A 23,069-nucleotide genomic window follows, 5' to 3' on the forward strand; every position below is an offset into this window, starting at 1 on the left:
ACCCTGCCACCAGGCACACACACCTCCAGCCGGCAGTGCACGCTTCCACCAAGCACACACACCACCAGCCATCAGTGGACAATTTCTACAGGCACACACACCACCAGCCATCAGTGCACACATCAATTGTTAACGCATCCACAATTAACTATTGTAGCAATCGCAGTATGGTGCACTTTACTTTTAAACATATTCATCTAAAGCGCAGCATGCCACCATTGCTACAATTCCAATACAAACCCACATAATTCCACTACACACCACATGCATACACTCCATAACACATGGCTAAAAGACATTGCCATTTACAATGCCATTAGCTCTAACTCAAATAAATCCGAGACCTATTGCATTTCCAATGCTTGGTTACAGAGGGACGGTTTTCCAGCCCCCAGAACAAAACCAGTCTCTCAACCCTCCAGTCTCTTGCCTCCCACCCGATGCCCATTATCCTAGTCCTGTCTTGGTGCCTGGGCCTATTTGTTTTCACAGTCCCACTCTGGATGGGGTACACAAGTGGCGCAGGTGCTTGGGTGTCACAGAACTATACACCTAGGGCTGCTTTTTTTAATTTCACATCCTTAAAAAAGAAAGGTAAATAGTATTTTTGAAAAGACCACATCCCTGAACACAGACAGAGCAGCATTACACATTTTATAAAATAAAATAAGGAAAACAGCTGATAAGCTATTAAATGTTTTCTACAGTCATTTTTAGGTTTTGGGTAGGAAGCGATTGCGCTGTCTCTTCAAGACATGCTGTATTGAGGTATAGATTTGAAGCTGCAGCCACTCTCCGCCCCTATTTTGTATTGGCTGTTGTGACTGTCCTTTGTATATGTTGAGCTCTGATTTGTTAATTGGCTTATTAGTCCCTCCTTAGTACCTCCCTGTCTCCTGTTGTTACCTACCATCAGGACTGCCCCTCTTTCATGTGTCCCTGCACTCTACCTTTCATTAAGAGGTTTGAAGCACTATTTACTTAATTCTCTTCTTGCAGAAGCAGGAACGTTAGAGCGCATAGAAATAGCACCCTTCTTGTTTGTATTTGAAGCAGTGCGCCATGTGCGCTTTCGCTTTAATAATGTCTGCCACTTACTTTAAATAGACTTGTGGGACGCCAGCTTCGAAGCCAGTGGTTGTTTTGCGCTCCCCCGGACGGCTTTGGCAATGCCGGCCACGTGTTTATTTTTGTATAGCGTTTTCACTTTATTTAGTTTTAAAGCTAAGGATAGTTATTTTCATAACTGCTAGTAATAAACAAAAATGTTATGAGGCGTTGCAGCATTGCACGTCCATGCATACGAATAATGATAACGCACTTACTGTTATATACTATATATACATACTTAAATTTAAGGACTGGGCTAGTGGTGGAAAGAATGTGGGTGTTCAAAGCCACTACCCGTTCGGCGAGGTAGAAGGGAATGACTTTGAGTTGCTTTATAGGCTAGGCTTGAAAGACTCTTGAAATTCACCCTATGTGTGGCTGATGGCTCACTACTTTGTGTGGATTTCCTTGGGTAGGGGGGCGGTCAGACCTTGTGTGCTGTATGCCATGCCAGAGTTGGCACCACAATAAACAAATACTCTATTATTTCATAAGTAGTTCTGTGAATTGTCAGAACTTGTTTAGAACCAACCTTTGTTAAGCTTTAAATTGTTAGTTTGTGGTCAGGTGACTGACTGTGGTGAAAATTCTACTTGAACACTTATAAATGGTTATACTTGAACCGTTATGAAGTGGTTTAAACTGGATCCATATATATCCTATCAGTCGTTTATTGAGTATTATTGTACATATGATAAACACAAAATGTATAAAATAAAGAATGTATTTAATTAAGAAGGGAATTTGTACTGGTTAAACACAAATACTAGTTTAAATCAAAATAGACTAATAGATCCCAATTCTAAGGTGTAGCTGCAGTGAACTTAGAAGTTCTCCATTTTGTTTCCAGCCTATTCCAAAATCCAGCTGGACAACGTTCATTCTTCTTGGGTTGTTTTTTTTGTCACCTTTTAAACCTTTTTCTTTGCCGTTAACAACTGCATTGCCTAATGCTTCTAACCGGGTCCCAGAGAAACTATTTGCAATTAATGGAAGTGCAGTGAGGCAGTTCAGTTCAATAACCGCTGACCATGTGTCTGTAATGGTTTTTTCAGGGCAGATTTTGTACATTGCTTCATGAGAAGGTTTATAAGGGTTGGTGCAGTTGGAAAGAGATCATAATAACTTATTGCAGCCGTGAACCACTCGGGTCACCGGAGACGAGACGGCCAACCCCAGGAGAATGTGGAGTTACCCAGCAAGTTCCTGTGAGTGGGCCGCTCCCATGTGCATCAGGGAAAAGGGGAGAGAAGCAAACCCCAGGCTAGATGCCAGCACCTGCGTCCGCACAGACGCTGCAGCAAGGTCAGACAGTCCGTTAAGTATCTGACAATGGAGAAGTGTCGACCCAGGGGAAACCGGGGATAACCTGATGGGAGCCGAAGACTGGGCTTGTTCACTTAGTGTTGTTTTTACATATACCCCATCCTTTTTCTCTGAATTAGGATAACTTCCTTGTGTTTTTTAAACTCATTGACGGAGTGACACGCTGACAGGGGACAAAGGAGGCCTCATCTCAGAAGCACGAACAATGACTGCGCCCAGGAGGGTGGTCTGATTTGACCGATTAACATAACAGAGGAGGGAGCGAGCCGGCCTGGCGGGAACTCTGCATTTCAGAGTAAATATTTAAGGCAACAATAATAATACAGAACAGTAAAAATTTAAGTGATCAATAAAAACCAGAAGGATTGATTTGAAGAAAGAACAAACAAAACTATTTATCTTCAAAAAGTACAAAATATATTTTATTAGCAATCATTTCAATATTAAGAAAACCCAATCATACTGTTCCAATCGTGTCTACAATCACTCATCTCATACAGTCTACACTCAATTTAAAAACAACATTCTGATGACAAAGGATTGTTCATAAAGATGGACATTTAGGGCCATATGTAGGTAAATTATATTTACAGATTCCTAAATACCGAATTTTACCGATTCGGTATTTAGGATTCGGTAAATGAGATCTAGGTAAAAAAAATCTGTAACAATTACAGATTCTGAAAAATTCGGAAAATGTGTACCGAATCGGTAAATACCGAATCGGTACATACCGAATCGGTAAATGCCGAATCGGAGATTAAAAAAACAAGCAATTGAGGAATCAACCAATCCTGTGCATCCACCCCACCCCACAACCAGGAAGTGGCCACACCCATGCAGGTGCAGACAATCAGAACCTTCTGGAGAGCTGGGAGTGCAGAGGAGAGCCACTGAGCCACTGGCTGAACATTGCTGAGGGAAACTGCAGGATGGCATCCAATGAATCTGAGAGGGAAGGAGCAGAAAGGAAAAGGAAAATGAAGTTCAGTGCAAGTGAACTTCAGGTCCTTGTGAAGGCGGTGGTGAAACACCACAAAAAGCTTTTTGGAAAGCAGTCCCTGCAGGTAGCAGAAGCACTAAAAGGGAAGATCTGGCTGACAACCCAGGCGCAAGTAAATGCTATTGGGGTGAGCCCACGGGACATCGATGACCTCAAGAAAAGGTGGTATGACCTACGGATCATCACCAAGAGGAAGCTGGCTGCACAGAGGAAACAGGCCAGTCTCACAGGGGGAGGAAGGAGCAGGGCACCTACCCTCGCTGATCTGGAGCAGCTGGTTGGAACCCAAGAGTGTGTCTGGAATCGGGGATGCAGACAGCACAGCCAGAGCTGCCACAGAACAAGGTAAGAAGCATGCACAGCAATCCTCCCCCCCTTTCCCTATCCCCATTCCCCAATGTGGCTGTGTGACTCACACTCCAGTACAGGTTTTAGTATACACCAGCAATGCATTATGGGAGAGGTAGTCAGTGAAACACCCATCATGACAGTCATCACACTAAACAACAAGGCATGCCACACACATCAGTTAGAAACAGCAGAAACAGCAGAGGACATTGAGATAGTGTGACAGGAATGTAATTTAATATTGAAATGTAGAGCTGCAGGACCACTGAGCTGATGTCCATATCTGTCCACAGGAGAGTCATCGCGCAGGACTGCGCAAGAGAAGGAGGGAAGGGCACGCCGGAAGGGAAGAAGAGAGGATGCCAGCACAAGTGCAGGTCACAGCACTCCACCACCACCGGTATCAACACCACAGGCAGCTGCACCAACAGAGCCAGCCACAACACCAGAGCCAGCATTGCCACTGCTGATTGACTCACCACCACAGCAAGCCTCACCACAACTCTCAGCCTCACCAGCAGCAATATCACCTGTAGCGGTAAGGCCCAGGAGGCATGCTGTTGCCACTCTTCATGTCATGGAGACGTCCTCTGAGGACACAAGGAGGGTAACACACCAACTTGTCCACTGGAGGAAACAAATGCTGGGCTGCAGTCCATCTCCGAGGGTGCGCACACAGGTGCGAGACGCCGCAGGTCCCGGGAGCACAGCACAACTCAGCAGGGTGATGGGGTTTTCGGAGGGCTGGAAGCCAGTATGGTAAAGGTGCAGCGCCTGCAGGGGAAGGCGATTCAGTCAGTACAGAGGCAAGTACGGCACCTAAACCAGAACATGGTTAACATTGACAGGGGCATCGGCTCTATGGTGGAAGGCATCAAGGAGATAGCTGAGGGCATGCGGGACATGTCCCAGTCTGTGTTGGTGCTGTTTGACAAACTGGACGAGGACAGGGCAACAAGGCACAGGGAAAGGCAGAAAATGGAGCAGCACACCAGAGCAGTGAACCGCCTGGCAACTGCCACTTCCCTCTGCAGGCGCTCCGTGGCAATGCATGAGGGGCTTGTGCACTGCTGCACTGATGTCTCCAGGAGGATGGGGAAGGTGACATCCGCACTGGAAGTGCTGCTGACCACCCAGTCAGCCAACGCTGGTGCTCTAGGTGTGGGGGAGAGTGATGAGACCACCAGCAGGAGCAGCATTATCATCATTATCCTCAATATCTGTTAATTCTACTGCTGTTCCTTTCCTAGTGGCAAGGTTGTGCAGCATTGCGTAAGTTGCAATGATTTTACAGCAGATGAGGCGTGAATACTGACGTGCGCCTCCGCTTTTGTGGAGGCAGCGGAACCTGCTTTTAACAGCCCAAAGGTGCGCTCCACAATGTTGTGTGTAGATCTGTGTGCCACGTTGCATCGTCTCTCACTCTGGTTTGATGGGTTCAGGTAGGGTGTCAGGATGAACAAGCGAACGGCATATGCGCTATCGTCTATGTGGAAAAGAGAGAGCCATTAATCACATGCATAACAATACCTATATCAGCAGTATCTATCAGGGTGTGTAACAGTGTTTTACCTAGCAGGTATCCTTCTCCGAATTCCCCCGCTGCCAGGCGTGTGTAGATCCCACTGTTCTGGAAGATGTAGGAGTCGTGGGTACTTCCAGGGAATTTGCCCACGATGTCTGTGATTATGTTGGTAGCATCACAGATTACCTGCACATTTATGGAGTAGGTGGATTTTCTGTTCCTGTAGATGTACTCAGTGGCTGCAGGTGGGCAGATTGGGATGTGTGTGCCATCAATACAGCGGATGACATGTGGGAACTGTGCCATTTGGTAAAAGTCAGTCTTGGTCTTCTGCAGTTCCGCATGTGTGTCAGGGAAGCTGATGTAATGATGCATTCCCTACATCATGGCCTCCAGGAACTTCCTGTAGAATCGGGACAGGCAGCTCTGGGACACCCCACCTATCGTAGCAATCACCCCCTGGTAACTGCCAGATGCAAGCAGGTGTAGGCTACGGAGCACCTGCACATGTGGTGGTATGGCGTGCGCCCTTGGTGTTGGGTGCAGGTCCCTTATCAAGTCCTGGATGGTGTTGGGGTGTAGCCTGTGCCTTTCATGGATCTCTGCCTCAGTAAGTTGGAAGAGTGTCATCCGTGGTCTGTAGTCTTGCTCCTCCCGTCTCCAGATCCTCTTTCCTGCTGCCTGTAGCCGTAGCCGCCTTGCTATCACATAGAAAGCTGCCATTCTGTTCAAACTGTTGCATTTTGGGGCCTGTTTTATGGCCTGCACCTGGTACCACCTGGTATCAATTCATGGTAATTACCAACTCTTAAATACAGAATTTCATGAACATCGGTATTTTCGAAGTTACCTACATCTCTATTCTCATTTTTACAGTTTCTTATTTACTGATTCAGTAAATAGAGATTCGGTAATTCAGATTCGGTAATGATGAATCGGTATTCACCGATTCATAATAATTACCGAAACCTTACTTTTGGCCTCTTACATCTCAAATGCCTAAATACCGGTCGGTAACGGCAAATTTACTGAATTTCGGCCGTTACCGACCAGTATTTAGCTACCAACATATGGCCCTTAGTGTTAATTTTTATAGACAGAGTGACACAATAATATTTGACTGTTGTATTCTACACACGTTTCGGCACTGGAGGGGTGCCTTCGTCTGGAAATCATGCGAGAAGTGGAGTACATCAAGTTCAATTATAGAACCAGCTTTGAACCACATGTGTACCCTGTGTTGATGGTCCTTTATAATTCCAGACTAGGAGAGACCTGACGAATTTTGTGCCAACAAAAAACCCAATGGTGACATTCCAAGGCCAACTGCATTTAATTATAGAAACCATGCCAGTCCAAACACCCCCCCTCTTTTATCAAACAAAAAATACGACGTCCTACTGGACATGAGTCTCGAACCATGATGGTATTATTGAATTAGAAAACTACGATTCCCATGAGCACCATCCACCTACCACTGGCAGTAGGGCCACCATCTTTTGACCATACTAAAAGATTTTCCATTCGCAAATGGTGCAAGGTCAATAAATTGATACATAGTTGGAATTCGGGCCCTTTCGGAAGATACGAGGTCTCAGTGGACAGGCACCTTGAACTATGAAGGCATCATTGCACCATAAAACTACAGTTTCGTTTCGTTTCAGTTTCAACTTTATTTCGGCTAACATTAGCCATAAAAGCACAAGATAAAAAAACATTACATATTGTTAATAACCTTCTAATCAAGGGTGGGGGAGATGGAACGTTGATCCATTCAGTTTCCAATTTTACATATGCTAATCAAAGGAGAAAGGATCACTTGTCCTGCACAACCTTAGGTATGCAGGAAGAACGGAGGATGTCCCTGTATAAAAGACCCTCATGCACGTGATGGGTATGGTGGTATCTGAAGCGGTATATCTTGGTTCTCCGCTTATGAATCACGTGTGTGCATAATCATTAGGTCGATCAGGTTATGCAGCCTCCACCAGGAGGTTCTTACCCAAGGTTGATGCAGTAGTGAGCCAGTGATGGGGGATTTAAAAAACCGCAAAAGCCAGAAACTCGAAATTTTTATTTTGTCTGGTTTTGGGTCTAGTAAACTCTATGATAGTGCATCTTACGAACTGGTTTATGAGTAATAGGTGCACTGAGAGTATTGAAAAATCAAGGGTAGCTAAAAATTGGTCGACATGTTTCTGCCACAGTCACCTGGGTTTAGGACTTACGGGCATTCATCAGGACCGTTAGTGAAATAACGTGAAAAAGTATAAATAACGTGCTCTTAAAAAGTGAAAGAAATAGGGTTATTGACCTGTTTCTCTGTATTGGAGGTCTTATAGTACCTGTAATGAGTAAGCACAAAGGTTTGCAACACACACACAGGGAGGGGGGTCTTGGGGGGACACACACCAAGCAGAAATCTGCTTCACACATCTATCCATTGATAGATTTTTAAACAACTAAAAAATGGCAATACTTTAGAAGACCGGTTAACAAATATGGCAATGTCAACTCTCTCTTGTACTTTCCAAACTCACTAACGGTCCTGATGAATGCCCGTAAGTCCTAAACCCAGGCGACTGTAGCAGAAACATGTCGACCAATTTTTAACCACCCCCACTACCCTTGATTTTTCAATACTCTCAGTGCACCTATTACTCATAAACCAGTTTGTAAGATGCACTATCATAGAGTTTACTAGACCCAAAACGAGACAAAATAGAAATTTCGAGTTTCTGGCTTTTGCGGTTTTTTAAATCCCCCATCACTGGCTCACTACTGCATCAACCTTGGGTAAGAACCTCCTGGTGGAGGCTGCATAACCTGATCGACCTAATGATTATGCACACACGTGATTCATAAGCGGAGAACCAAGATATACCGCTTCAGATACCACCATACCCATCACATGCATGAGGGTCTTTTATACAGGGACATCCTCCGTTCTTCCTGCATACCTAAGGTTGTGCAGGACAAGTGATCCTTTCTCCTTTGATTAGCATATATTGTTAATAACTCCATAGTCCATTTACAAAAATTTTGGGGAAAGAGGATATACAATTTATCAGCTGTATAAATTATGCCCTAAAAACATTTAATTTACTTCATAAATGTAATAAAATGTGTTTAAAAGCCAGTTTAAAATATATTAGCAGCACTTAATATTTACAAGCAGAAGTTAAATAGCAAGTTCAATTGCACTATAATTTGAGCCCAGCCTTCTTCCTGATTAAGAAAACGTTATATAGAAACCTAGATATGCAAAACACAATCACCTGTGTTCCCATGAGCAGTACACACGACCGGTCGCTCTCTACTACCGAAAGAATCTTTCTTTTTGAAATTGTTTTTAACCTTGTGTTTAAGTTTCAATTGTAAACATTACTTGTTTCATGTTCTTTTTTAATATTGTCGAATTAAAGCAGCCATTCGACATGCACAATAAACTTCCACTCCCATGATCCTCGAGACCAGGAAGGGTTTTAATATGAACCGTCAATGGCGCTTTGCATGCATTCTGGTCGCCATCGAATGAATATGCCATCTGAACTGTTTAACTCTCCATAGTTACACTCAGAGGTGAGTTACTGCCCGCAATCGCGCCGCTACCAGCGCCACGCGCTTCCTGCCTTGTAAAGATCTTTACTAAACCATGCTTCAGCCCTCTCCGTAGGTTTTCTCGAGTGCTTCCATCTACAAATGTGATTAGGTGTGAAGAGTCTCATAAATAAGTAAGTCTCCCTGGTCTAATGGTTAGTTGTAAAAGCCAGCATGGTTGTAGGCAATCCGTCGTTATGCCATTTTTTTCTTCCAGGTCCCTGACATTAATTAGGGAGTCAGAGGTGTATGGTTGTTGCCTGCTTGATGTAAGTATTTGCAGTGAATGGGGATTCTTATTGTGGCCAGTAACATGTCTGAAAGCAGTGACTATAGGGTATGTTTTTCCCACTGCAGTGCTGAGAGTCGGGTATAGCAGAGCCAGGTTTTCTTCATTAAAGGTAAGCGGCAGAAACATAGAGTGGGAGCACACAGCAATTTCTAGATCAAATAAGAACCATGGGGATTAAGAATGTTTTTTATTCTTCTCCACAGCCATTTGGGTCCTGATGAGAACTCCCTACCAAATAGGAGTTCGAAACGCGTAGACCATTTTCGTCCAGCCATAAGATCTTCAAATTTCTAACATAGCTGCAAATTGATGTGATTTGACAAAATTATCCTCTATGGCTCTTGTATATTATTGCATTTAGGATTCAATTGTAAATAGTGTATGTTGGTTGTGTCTGTGAGTGTGAAGTGGTGGAATGTTTGATATGGTGAGTGACTGTGAGTATTGAATGATTATGAATATGTACAGTTTAATTTTTTATCAAAAGTGAAAATTGTTTTGTTTGTTCACTGTAGATGTCTAAAATGTAAAATTGGTGAAATTTAACCAACAAATGTATTCAAGGAAAAATAAATATATTGATTGATTCAGACTGAACTGTAAGTCTTACACCCACGTTGTGTTTAAATCCAATGTGCCGTAGTTGAAAGAGCAGGATTGATTTGAACAGTACTGGCAATTGTTTAGTTTTCTATTTGGTCAGTGGCTTGGCTTTACTGTTGGGAGCCCAAACCCAGTGGTGTTAGTTATTCGTCAGGAAAGGCCACAATCAGTCAACAATGATATCCTATTTTTACGATAGTGGTCACCAAGTAGTATCTGTCGTTTGTACAGTGCAATCTCTGCTTAAAACTGTAATCTTTGTAAACTTGATAGATTGTGCACCAATTGCAGAGATGTAGGTTGCAGGTATGTACAATCACAGCGTGAGGAGAATTCCCTTATCCGGAGAGCGTGCAGCATTATCAAAATTAATTAATCTGAGAAACGCTCAATGTAGCACGATTAATGCTCCATTATCGGTTTAACCTTGTTTTCGAAACATCTTTATATCAATACTATATTACGTTTGACGTACCTGCAACATCTGGATCATAGCCCATTTGCCCTAGACGTGTTGTGACAGAGTGAAAGCCTTCAACTCTACTGTGTCCAAGATTGATTTAATTAATGGTAGCCTCTATGAAGTAGTCAGGTGGGACTTTAGCCAGTTAACAGTGAACTCCAACAATGTTGCGGTAAGACATTGTCCGGAGGGGATACACAAATGACTATGGTAAGCCGGACTTTATTAGCCAGTCATCCAGGTGTGGGAGTACTGATATCCTCAAAATCCGAAGATCACTTCAAGTCTTGGTGGGGGTGACAGGAAACAAACTGGATTGGGACACAGATCAGGCCAGTAGGTTACTCGCCCATCAGCAGGCCCAGGGAAAAAGGCCTGTCCCACTCCTACTGATTACAGGCGGACAACTCTGTTAGTCATCACAAATCCGGCGACCAGAAGCAAAGGCAATGGAACTCAATGTCACTAAAATAAAACGAGCCCTCCGTGTATATACATAAATGCTCATGCCCACTGATGCCTAAAAAGATCGAAAATACAACAGACCTTCGCCTAGGGGAAACTCAGGTGAAGGATGCATACTCCCAAATCATGGAGGGGAAATGCCCCCTCCCAACAGTGTTTGTCTGTGTACTGCCAAACCATCGTCTTTTCTGCTACAATTGGTCTACAGGAAGACAAGGCTCTAAAAAACGCATGTAAATATAAGAGAGCTTGTATGTGATTTCTTTTGTATAATTTCCATGACTAGGTGAAAATATTGTCTAAAAATTCAATATATGAAATACAAAGATTGAAATTGTTTAACTTTACTAAAAAAAACAGGTTTACCTGAGGATCTCGGATATCTCTCCTGCAGTTCGTGGTCTTAATAATACCTTGCTATAGCCTGCAATAAAAATAGGACATTTTACTTTTCATTTTATAGCACTAATGAGCCAACAGACTATTTTATTCATTGTTACAGTGAAACGCTCAAAATTAATTATAATAACATTGTTAAAACTGTCAACAAATACTGTTTACAAAACAGGATGGCATCAAAGTACTGGAAAGGCTGATTTTTCAGGCAAGCTCCTGCTCTTCGCATTAAAGCAGTCAATCCATTAATTTTACCTTGGATACATTATTGTGCTGCTTTCCCTCCTGAGGCTTGAGCCGGGAGGTTATGCTTTTTTTAAAATACTTTTAAAATACTTTTAATTTGTGAAACTATGACCTGTTGAATTCTCCCTATGTGCCCTTCCCCCCCATCGCTCTGAAGCGCTAGACGCGATCTCGCCGCTTGTGATTTCAAAAGCCACAAATATTGCTCCCCATCGCTCTGAAGCGCTAGACGCGATCTTGCCGCTTGTGATTCCAAAAGTTACAAACATCGCCCTTAGATACGCACACATTATACCCTGTGAGGAAAGGTGCGTGGGACTCGGAGATTCGCTCCGTTCTCCCAGCCAGAACAGCCTATTTGCTCGGACTCTGTCGGTGGGTGTGGCCGATTAAAGGGCCGTCACCTGCTGGGACTGGGTGATTACAACAGCGCCCAGATTAGTGTGGGCTCGCTGAGAACGTCGCGCGGACGACGTCATAAATACAGGTCAGACCACAAGCTGGTAGACTGCTGCTTTCCCTCCTGAGGCTTGAGCCGGGAGGTTATGCTTTTTTTAAAATACTTTTAAAATACTTTTAATTTGTGAAACTATGACCTGTTGAATTCTCCCTATGTGCCCTTCCCCCCCATCGCTCTGAAGCGCTAGACGCGATCTCGCCGCTTGTGATTTCAAAAGCTACAAATATTGCTCCCCATCGCTCTGAAGCGCTAGACGCGATCTTGCCGCTTGTGATTCCAAAAGTTACAAACATCGCCCTTAGATACGCACACATTATACCCTGTGAGGAAAGGTGCGTGGGACTCGGAGATTCGCTCCGTTCTCCCAGCCAGAGCAGCCTATTTGCTCGGACTCTGTCGGTGGGTGTGGCCGATTAAAGGGCCGTCACCTGCTGGGACTGGGTGATTACAACAGCGCCCAGATTAGTGTGGGCTCGCTGAGAACGTCGCGCGGACGACGTCATAAATACAGGTCAGACCACAAGCTGGTAGACTGCTGCTTTCCCTCCTGAGGCTTGAGCCGGGAGGTTATGCTTTTTTTAAAATACTTTTAAAATACTTTTAATTTGTGAAACTATGACCTGTTGAATTCTCCCTATGTGCCCTTCCCCCCCATCGCTCTGAAGCGCTAGACGCGATCTCGCCGCTTGTGATTTCAAAAGCTACAAATATTGCTCCCCATCGCTCTGAAGCGCTAGACGCGATCTTGCCGCTTGTGATTCCAAAAGTTACAAACATCGCCCTTAGATACGCACACATTATACCCTGTGAGGAAAGGTGCGTGGGACTCGGAGATTCGCTCCGTTCTCCCAGCCAGAGCAGCCTATTTGCTCGGACTCTGTCGGTGGGTGTGGCCGATTAAAGGGCCGTCACCTGCTGGGACTGGGTGATTACAACAGCGCCCAGATTAGTGTGGGCTCGCTGAGAACGTCGCGCGGACGACGTCATAAATACAGGTCAGACCACAAGCTGGTAGACTGCTGCTTTCCCTCCTGAGGCTTGAGCCGGGAGGTTATGCTTTTTTTAAAATACTTTTAAAATACTTTTAATTTGTGAAACTATGACCTGTTGAATTCTCCCTATGTGCCCTTCCCCCCCATCGCTCTGAAGCGCTAGACGCGATCTCGCCGCTTGTGATTTCAAAAGCTACAAATATTGCTCCCCATCGCTCTGAAGCGCTAGACGCGATCTTGCCGCTTGTGATTCCAAAAGTTACAAACATCGCCCTTAGATACGCACACATTATACCCTGTGAGGAAAGGTGCGTGGGACTCGGAGATTCGCTCCGTTCTCCCAGCCAGAGCAGCCTATTTGCTCGGACTCTGTCGGTGGGTGTGGCCGATTAAAGGGCCGTCACCTGCTGGGACTGGGTGATTACAACAGCGCCCAGATTAGTGTGGGCTCGCTGAGAACGTCGCGCGGACGACGTCATAAATACAGGTCAGACCACAAGCTGGTAGACTGCTGCTTTCCCTCCTGAGGCTTGAGCCGGGAGGTTATGCTTTTTTTAAAATACTTTTAAAATACTTTTAATTTGTGAAACTATGACCTGTTGAATTCTCCCTATGTGCCCTTCCCCCCCATCGCTCTGAAGCGCTAGACGCGATCTCGCCGCTTGTGATTTCAAAAGCTACAAATATTGCTCCCCATCGCTCTGAAGCGCTAGACGCGATCTTGCCGCTTGTGATTCCAAAAGTTACAAACATCGCCCTTAGATACGCACACATTATACCCTGTGAGGAAAGGTGCGTGGGACTCGGAGATTCGCTCCGTTCTCCCAGCCAGAGCAGCCTATTTGCTCGGACTCTGTCGGTGGGTGTGGCCGATTAAAGGGCCGTCACCTGCTGGGACTGGGTGATTACAACAGCGCCCAGATTAGTGTGGGCTCGCTGAGAACGTCGCGCGGACGACGTCATAAATACATACGTCCATGGCTCCGCGCAGCGGACGCGCATTGCGGGCGCGCCGATCGCGCGCCGGAGTCAAGCCAGAGTCCTGCCCGTCTGCGCCCGTCCGCGACCGGACGGGGCTCGGGGCAGGACTCCACAGATCCGGTTCCCCATCACCTTCGAAGCCACATATCAATCAGAGTCCTCGCTATTATTACAACAAAGCTAATCTGATGAAACTTGGTAAGCCACTTTCATCTCACTGTCTGCATGTTACAGACCCGTTATCTTTACCTGCACAGTGTAATATATGCCATCAATTACTCCCCAACAGTAATTCAATTTCGGATAAAACGCTAAACTTTAACATGACACTACTTAACTGTAGGTCTATGCCTAAGCATAAAATTGAAATTCACGACCTGCTGATCAATGGAGATCTGGACATCATGTTTCTAACCGAAACATGGTTAGATGAAGCCTCCTCCCCGGAGATCTTAGAGGCGATACCGAGCAATTATTGCATCCTGAGAATAGACCGTCAGAAACAACGGGGGGGAGGACTGGCAATGATCTTCAAAAATGATCTTGAGTGCACTTTAATCGAACAAAAAATTACGGATAGTGAGTGCGGTAGATTTACCATCAAATTAGATACCACCAATACAATCACGGGATTACTAATATACAGACCTCCTGGAGCAGCCCTACCCTTCTGTAGCCAACTCATTGAACTGGCTACTCAGCTAGCAATTAGACACAAAAATATGATCATACTTGGCGACCTTAACATCCATCTAGAGGATAGCCACTCCAAGGAAGCGCAACTCCTTCTAAATGCTCTCAATGCGGGAGGCGCTAGGGGGCGCACAGCGGAATGGCTGCCTGAACTGCAGCTCCGCCGGGCGATATCACACGATGTGATTCATTGCCATTAATACCCCACCGATCCACCCTGCAAGACCACGTACTAGTATGGGATAACATGGAGCACAGCTGGATGTGTGCTGAGGCGACCGCTTCCCCTTCATCGCGGAGAAACACCGAGATCGCGGTGACCTGCTCCGGACTGCCTGACAACATGGCCGGCGGCCGCCTGGAGGTACGTTGCGAGCAGGGCGCGAGCGGGAGCGAGAGAGCCGCCTAACCCCAGCATCAGCGCCCATCCTCTCACACGCACCGCCGGGGCCGGAGAACTTAAGCAACTCGCTGTGACTCTGAGCGATAGCGGCGTAGTCCGCCACCACTCCGCCTGTTGCCTGACAAGATGGCGGCACCCCCTCCGGTAACGGCCTAACACCATCGGATCCCTGCTCGTATAACGCGGCGCCCCAACAGCGGACCGGCTCATAGCGGTTCTGGGCACACTACAGCGGCCATAGCATCTGGGCACAACGCGTTGGGGGCCTTCTGGCGTCCGCTGACTCGTGGATCACGGAGCAGGAGTCTGGAGGAAGGTCAGACATTGGGGGCAGCGAACCACACGCACAGGGGGCGGTGGCCCTGGATGGATTCACAACAGGGCGCCCTATCTGAAAAAGCACGTGCGCAACCTCCACTCTTGACCCTCGACTTTGCAGCACTGGAAGGTGCACTTCGCTTTACCAACACGGCAGGGCTGCTACAACGGGAGGAGGCCACCTTGGGAACGATCTAGCCATTGCATACATCTACTGCCCGCCACCAAGACGGAAACACGGCGACGTCGATCAGAGTGACGAGGGCGGCTAGACCCCAGCTGAATAAGGCGACATCACCACCCGCCACCATGGGCAAGCCAGACAAACAGCAACCAAAACTGTCCTTTGAAAATAGGAAGGGGTCAAAGCAGGTGGATGACGCAGCGGAGGCCGGCGGGTCTTCGGCCTCACCACTGTCCACTAACATGGAGAAGATACTACTAACGATCCAAACAAATCTTCAGGACATCAACGGAAAGTTGGACAATCTAACGTGCAGGATGGATGGCATGGCTGCCCGACAAGAACAGCACGGAGAACGATTGGACGAAGCCGAAACCAGGATCTCTGCGGTCGAGGATGAGGCGCACACGTCCACCACAAAATGCGCGGGAATCGAGCGCATCCTGGAGGTAATAAAAGCAAAGGAGGAGGATTTGGAAGCGCGCTCAAGGCGCAATAACGTGCGAATAGCGGGCCTGCCAGAATCCACCAACACGGGCCGCATGGAACAGTATGTTGAAGGGCTCTGCAGGGATATTTTTGGACCGGAAGCCTTATCGCAGATCTTCATTGTGGAACGGGCCCATAGATCGCTAGGCCCCAAACCGCCACCAGGTGCCACGCCCCGGCCGATAGTTGCGAGGATCCTAAACTACAGAGACAGAGACGTGATCCTAAGGCTTGCAAGGGAGAAAGGCAAAATCGTTCACCAGGGCAACACTCTGGAATTTTACCCCGATCATACGGTCGCTGTGCAGCAAGCACGCAGGGAATACACTGCGGTCAAGGCCAAATTGCGAGAATTAAACGTTGGATATTCCATGTTGTATCCTGCCCGGCTGCGAGTGGTGTGGAAGGAACAAACATTAGTGCTACCGACACCTAAGGCGGCCCTCGAACTTGTCAAGAAAATTCAGCAAGAGGCGAGATCGGAAGCTCGACGAGACCAGAACAGGGAATCGGACTGAGGCGACTAATCCACTCAAACTTTACAGAGCGGTGGAGAATGCTGCACGGACTGCCACGAGGTTCTGCCAAACTGTCATTTTAAGCTGTCTATATAAGGTTTGTTGATGAACATCTGATTGAGGTGAGCTACTGGCGCTTTATTATTGGTTTGTGCATTGGGCGGTGAGGAGGTGGGAAGCGGCTGAACTAACTGTGACTATAGCCCTGTCCTGCCCTGACCTGGCGCAGACACTCATGTTCGAACTGACCTACCAGGCCTCCCTCATGGGAGCTCAGAGCCAACGGCCGTGAAACGCCTGCGCCTGGGGCACCTTGGGGCAATGGATCAGGTCCTTATATGCACTCTGTGCTCACGAGCCCTCAGAACTGGAAGGGGGACAGCCTATATCGTAGCCAACTAATGGACATTATGCTTCATCCCACGTCGAGAGATGTGCATCCTCTAGGGCGGCATCATTGCCTACACCAAGCGCAGGGGTGGTACTGGGAATGTGGGCATGTGGTTTAATGGACACATATTACGCGTTTCAATTAGATTCCTGTTAACGTCGCCCGCACCTGTCTGTCGGGTGACGTACTGCGCCACTAGCGGTCCTCCATGAGGGTACAACCCTACTCGAGTTTTGCTATGAGCACCAAGTTATTGGTTACACTGTTGGGGGAGTTGTGCTCTGGAAGGGTGAGGCTTCGGCAGGTTGGGGTTGCTGGAGTGGGAGGGATCTGGGGAAGAGGGATGTTTAACTGTTTAATAAGACCAAAGGTATTGCAAACCAGCGCATGTTATGGGTTAGCCCTGCTAGGGCTTGTGTCTGCAGGTGGTGTTCAGAGAGCTGGATGGAGAGGGGATGGGGGCGGACTGCTTGCGTGCTTAGGATTGAATGGTACTGTGTTCAATGGGTACGCCAGGTTCCAATACTGGTAACAGGCACGGACTGAACGTCCTTACGTGGAATATACGTGGGTTCTCACGCCCACAGAAAATTAGACAAGTGTTTGCCAGTCTCACCAGGTGGAATATTGACATTGCATTCCTGCAGGAAACGCACTTGGCTCCGCATACACACGCTACATTGGGGTCGAGATGGGCGGGATCGTCCTACAGAGCCTCATATTCCTCCTATTCCCGGGGGGTGGTCATCTTGGTCAAGAAAGGGGTACACTTCGAAGAGAGACATGTGACTCACGACCCAGCTGGTAGATACGTGCTGGTGTCCGGCAAGATCAGGGGGCAACACCTTACACTCCTCAACATATATGGACCGAACATCGACGCACCCGACTTTTATCGGGAAATCTGGGGACACTTGCAGGACCACACTGGCACACACATTTTATGTGGGGGGGACTGGAACGTAACGCTACGAGACGGGCTAGATCGATCTTCCCAATCAGTGGAACAACACAAACAGGCGAGGCTTATGATAGACCACATGATGAGCGATTTAGCATTAGCGGATATCTGGAGACTACAACATACCGACGATCCAGGCGCTACTCACATTACAGCATCACACAATAGTTGGTCCAGACTGGACTATTGGTTAGGATCCAGGGATATTGCACTATGGGCTCGTACGGTAAGGGTGCTTCCACGCACATTATCGGACCACAATCCGGTAGTATTGCAGCTAGACATTCCGCACTACACACCTCCCCCCTTTCACTGGCGTTTTAACTCCCAGGCCCTCACAGACCCCGTATATGTTGACACCCTGACTAAGGCGATCAAAGACTACTTCACTAATAACTCTAACACTACGGACGACCCATGTCTACTCTGGGAGGCCTTTAAGCCCACGATAAGGGGCGTCTGCATTAGCACCACTATAGGTGTCCTCAAAGACATTAGGAGCCAGATCCGCCGCTGCGAAAATCAGATGAGGGATTTGGAACTGCAATATGAAAATACACGGGACATACAGCTATTGTCCCAACTACGAGACTTACACACAGAACATGCCGACTTCCTAGCGTCAGAAATCAAATATCTAGATCGCAAACACTCCGCCAGGGCTTTTGGGGAGGGGGGCAGGCCAGGGCGAGTACTGGCGCGGAAAATTTGTGAAGGGCGGGGGCATTCGGCGATCCTTCGGATCAAATCTGAGGCGGGTGTTGTTCACACACATTCGGCGGACATAGTCAAATGTTTTGCGGACTCCTACTGCACACTATACCAATCTCAACCAACGGCTACAGCGGAAGAAACTTACGAATACCTCCATGATGTGGCGATTGGCTGGCTGTCTGATGCCCATCGAGAATATCTGGCTCGGCCGATCACGGTAGAGGAGGTCACTGACGTGATTGCATCGCTCCCAAACGGTAAAGCGCCGGGCCCGGATGGATTCACGTCCGAATTTTACAAGAAATTTGTCGATATCATAGCCCCATATTTGGTGGACATGTACGGCACCTCCTTTGAAGGTTCACTGCTCCCCCCCACTCTGCGTGAAGCTATGATTATTGCACTCCTCAAACCGGCTAAAGACCCGGACTACTGTGACTCCTACAGGCCCCTATCCCTAATAAATGTGGACTCAAAAATACTTGCAAAGTTGCTAGCTGTCAGACTGTCCCCCCTGATGACTCGCCTAGTGCTCCCGGACCAAGCAGGGTTTGTCCCCACGAGATCCACCTCACATAACACGAGGTCCCTGTTTGCACTGGCGCACTATCTAAAACCCTCAGTTAAAGCAGTGGCTGTACTACTAGACGCTGCCAAAGCGTTTGATTCAATCGAATGGAGATACATGTTGACAGTCCTCAATAGGATGGGTTTTCCTAAAAGATTTGTTCAGTGGATCTCCTTGTTGTATACCAAACCGTGTGCGAGGGTCCGGATAAATGGGTACGTCTCGGCGCCATTCGATATTGGTCGGGGTACGAGACAAGGCTGCCCCCTGTCGCCCCTACTCTTCGCGCTAGCGCTGGAACCACTGGCGTGCATCGTGCGTCAGAATTACAGGGAATCGGCGTTGCAATTTGTGTCCAGACCACTGCACATATCGCTATATGCGGACGACATGTTGCTTTATGTTCGCGATCCAGAAACACATTTGAACCCACTCCTTAGGGAGTACATCCGCTTTGGGGGTCATTCTGGGTTGGCGATAAACTGGACCAAATCCTCGCTAATACCCCTCACCGATACCACGGAATCCTTTGCAATAGATTATCCACTAGAGTGGCAGCGCGACCCGATACGCTATCTGGGTGTCATGTTTCACAGGGACCCCGACGAAGTCATGCGTGCGAATTACGGAGTGGTCATAGCCAAACTGGAAGATAAGGTCAATCGCTGGATCCACTTGCCATTGTCCATAGCTGATCGAATAGCGATCGTCAAAATGAACATCTTACCTAAGTTGTTGTATCTCTTCAACAACATCCCAATCACACCAACACGGGAGGTCTTTCGGCGCATCAAATCACTAGTCCTAACCTTAATCTGGGCGGGTAAACAGGCTCGCATTGAACTACAGACCCTAACGCTCCCGGTGGCAAAGGGTGGGTTCGGGGTTCCCGATTTTCTCCTATACTATCTCTGTGCCCAGGCTCAGTACGCCGCATACTGGTATCACGAAGTCCCCTACGTTACACACGTGGCCATTGAAGAAGGAGATGCCCATCCGGTCCCACTATCGGCAATATTATCACACACTAGACCCCCGCTTCATTCAAAAGACATCAACACGGTAGACACCACGATCAAGGCATGGAATAAACTAGGACAATTGGCTCACAAGACACCATTATATGCACCGAACATGCCATTACAGCACCATCAGGCCTTATCAGTCACTAGCGAGAAAGTGGGGATGTCACTACTGTCCAGAGCAGGGATCGACAAAATGTGCGACGTATTTCAGGGGGGCACATTCATAGAACTCGATAAACTAGATTACATACAAAATCAGACTCTTATGTTCCGCTTCTCATATTACAGGCTGACTAGGGCACTGAAGGGACATTACCCATCATTCCCAGATGAGCCGGAAACACTAGCGCCATTACAGATGCTGATCACCACGAGCGATCTGTCTCATTTGGTATCCAGACTTTACACTGCCGCACAATCGGACATAGCAGGTCACACACTTAAAGCCAAGGAAAGATGGGATACGCTACTGGAGGCTCCACTGACAGAGGTGGAATGGTATAGCTCATGCGCACTGACTCAGATACTTACACCGAACGGGAATCTGCGGATTATTCATTTCAAGTTCATACACCAAAGCTATTACACACCGGTGAAAATGCGCAGATATGGGCTTCAAGAGGAAGACAAATGTAAGCGCTGCAACAGAGATGGGGCAGACTTTGTACATTTGGCATGGAAGTGCGAGCGGGTGGCGACTTACTGGGAGGAGGTCACAACCGCGTTGTCGAGCATGTTGGAGGACGAGGTGCACTGCACACCACAGGTCTGTCTGCTCGGTATTATACCCCAATTCAGAGCGCTGAAGCGCAAATTCTGTGCTATCGCACTGCTGTTAGCCAAAAGACAGGTGGCACAATGTTGGCACAGCCGTAAGGTACCGACTGTGAAGGTGTGGATGCATAGCATGTCTACTTGTAGGGATAAACTACAAACGTATGAAGAGGACTTACCTGCTAAATCTAGGCCCAAGGATGTGTGGGGCTTTTTGACGGACTATTTGAACTCTTTGCAGGAGAATGGGGAGGACTAGTTGATGTGTGGGTGACACCGTGAGATGAGTGAATGTCGGGTGGTTATGGCCCCTGAAGACTACTGGAAGAGAATTATGTAACACTGTTTAGCTCACTGTATAGGATGTAACTGGAGGCAATAGCAGGTCTTAAGTTGGGGAAGTTAGAGTTTGGTTGACAAAATCACAAAATGTAAGACTCATGTCGATTGTACAATGCGTGCCCTGACTGGAGAATACCGGTTGGTTCTATTTACCGTTAACAGATTACGCTGCATATTCATTTTTTGATTGTACTGATCTAACAAGATGCAATAGCGAGCCGGCCTCAGGGTTGTGGGCTCATGCGGTGTATTCTACTTTATGTTAATAAAGGTCTTACGCAAAAAAAAAAAAAAAAAAAAAAAAAAAAAATGCTCTCAATGCGATCGATCTCAAACTTCTATCCACCCTGCCCACGCATCAACATGGGCATCTATTAGATCCCATATTTACGAACTGGGAAGGCGTGAGAACCTTACCTCCTGTTCCACTAATATGGTCTGACCATAGTATGGTGTTATTTAGAATAGCCAAAAACAGTATCACCAAGTCACATCCAAGAACTCTTCCCTACAGACGTCGTAATTTTAAAAAGTGCACCCCTGAATTGCTGCTGCAAGAACTTACCGCACATCCCATGGCTACAGGCGATTCTCTACAGGAGGTATGGGATAATTTTGAATCATGGCTAATTAAAGCGTTAGACAAGATTGCTCCTTGGACGACCAAACCCCCAGCCCGACTAACTAAAAACGCCCCCTGGTTCTCTGAAAAACTGAAAAAGGCTAAAGCCATATGTAAATCCATCGAACGAAAGTGGAGGAAAAATTATACTCCAGAACTCAAAGAAAACTATAAAACAGAGCTGAAAAACTACCAAAAATTGGTACGATTAGAGAAGAGTCTATACTACAAAAGCAGAATTGTGGAAGCCAAAAACCCTACCAAAGAACTTTTCGGTATCTATAGAGAAATTACCACACTATCTCGCCTGGATACTAAAGATACCTACTCCACAGAGATATGCGACCAGATAGCCGACTTCTTTGTGGAGAAGGTAGAAAAAATTCATGCTACGTTTTCCAGCGGTTCCAGGCCAGATAATAATAAGGTAGAGAGCCTAGCCTCCTGTCCCAATAAACCCCAGTTAACCAACCTTAGGACCCCCAATAAACAGGAACTAGCTAAAATTATAAACAGTATTTCTTCAGGCTCCCCTATGGATGCCTGCCCACCGGAACAGTACAAAGCGGTCATGGAAAGCTTATTATTGGATCACATAAGCAACATGATCACAACTTCTTTCCGGGAAGGCAATGTCCTGAGAAACTGGAAATCTGCCCAGGTAATACCACTAAAAAAGAAACCGAACATTCCAATTACTCAGCTCCAAAATCTGCGGCCAATCTCTCTTCTCCCTTTCTGTGCTAAGATCATAGAAAAGGTGGCCAATCTCCAACTCATGGAGTTTCTGGAGAAAGAATCACTCCTCCACCCTTCCCAATCAGGGTTTAGATCAGGCCATTCTACAGAATCAGCCGTTCTGTATTCCACCGAACAGATACGGAAAATGGTGGATGAAGGAGAGACAGCAGCACTGGTCCTATTGGACCTAAGTGCAGCATTTGATACCGTGCTGCACTCTACGCTGCTGTCTCGACTCTCAGACATGGGAGTAAAAGACTCTGCTCTCACCTGGTTTCAGTCATACCTCACTGACAGAACTTTCCAACTTCATTGCCCACCCTTCAAGTCATCTCCTCGCAGTGTTAGCCATGGGGTTCCACAGGGCTCTAGTCTGAGCCCTACTTTATTCAACATCTACATGGAACCCCTGGCACACATTGTGGAGGAATTTGGGGTGGGCATTGTCAGCTATGCTGACGACACCCAGTTGGTGTTCAAAATAAAGCCAGACAGTAGAGACCTAGCCTCCAACTT

General features: G+C 46.9%; 1 protein-coding gene across 3 annotated transcripts in view; it reads right to left on the reverse strand.

Moving 5' to 3' along the window:
* Positions 1 to 23,069, reverse strand: part of D2HGDH (D-2-hydroxyglutarate dehydrogenase) — an 821,087-nt gene that overhangs the window by 557,321 nt on the left and 240,697 nt on the right. For 2 of the 3 annotated variants that reach the window (XM_086943998.1, XM_086943999.1), the window contains exon 3: positions 11,102 to 11,159. In XM_086943998.1, the coding sequence (XP_086800124.1) occupies positions 11,102 to 11,159 (58 nt within the window). Of the gene's footprint in view, positions 1 to 11,101; positions 11,160 to 11,663; positions 11,736 to 23,069 lie in introns of those variants that run through there. The other variant, XM_086944000.1, reaches the window with a different exon arrangement.

The sequence above is a fragment of the Lissotriton vulgaris genome, chromosome 11, assembly GCF_964263255.1.
Source record: "Lissotriton vulgaris chromosome 11, aLisVul1.2, whole genome shotgun sequence".
Lineage (NCBI taxonomy): Eukaryota > Metazoa > Chordata > Amphibia > Caudata > Salamandridae > Lissotriton > Lissotriton vulgaris.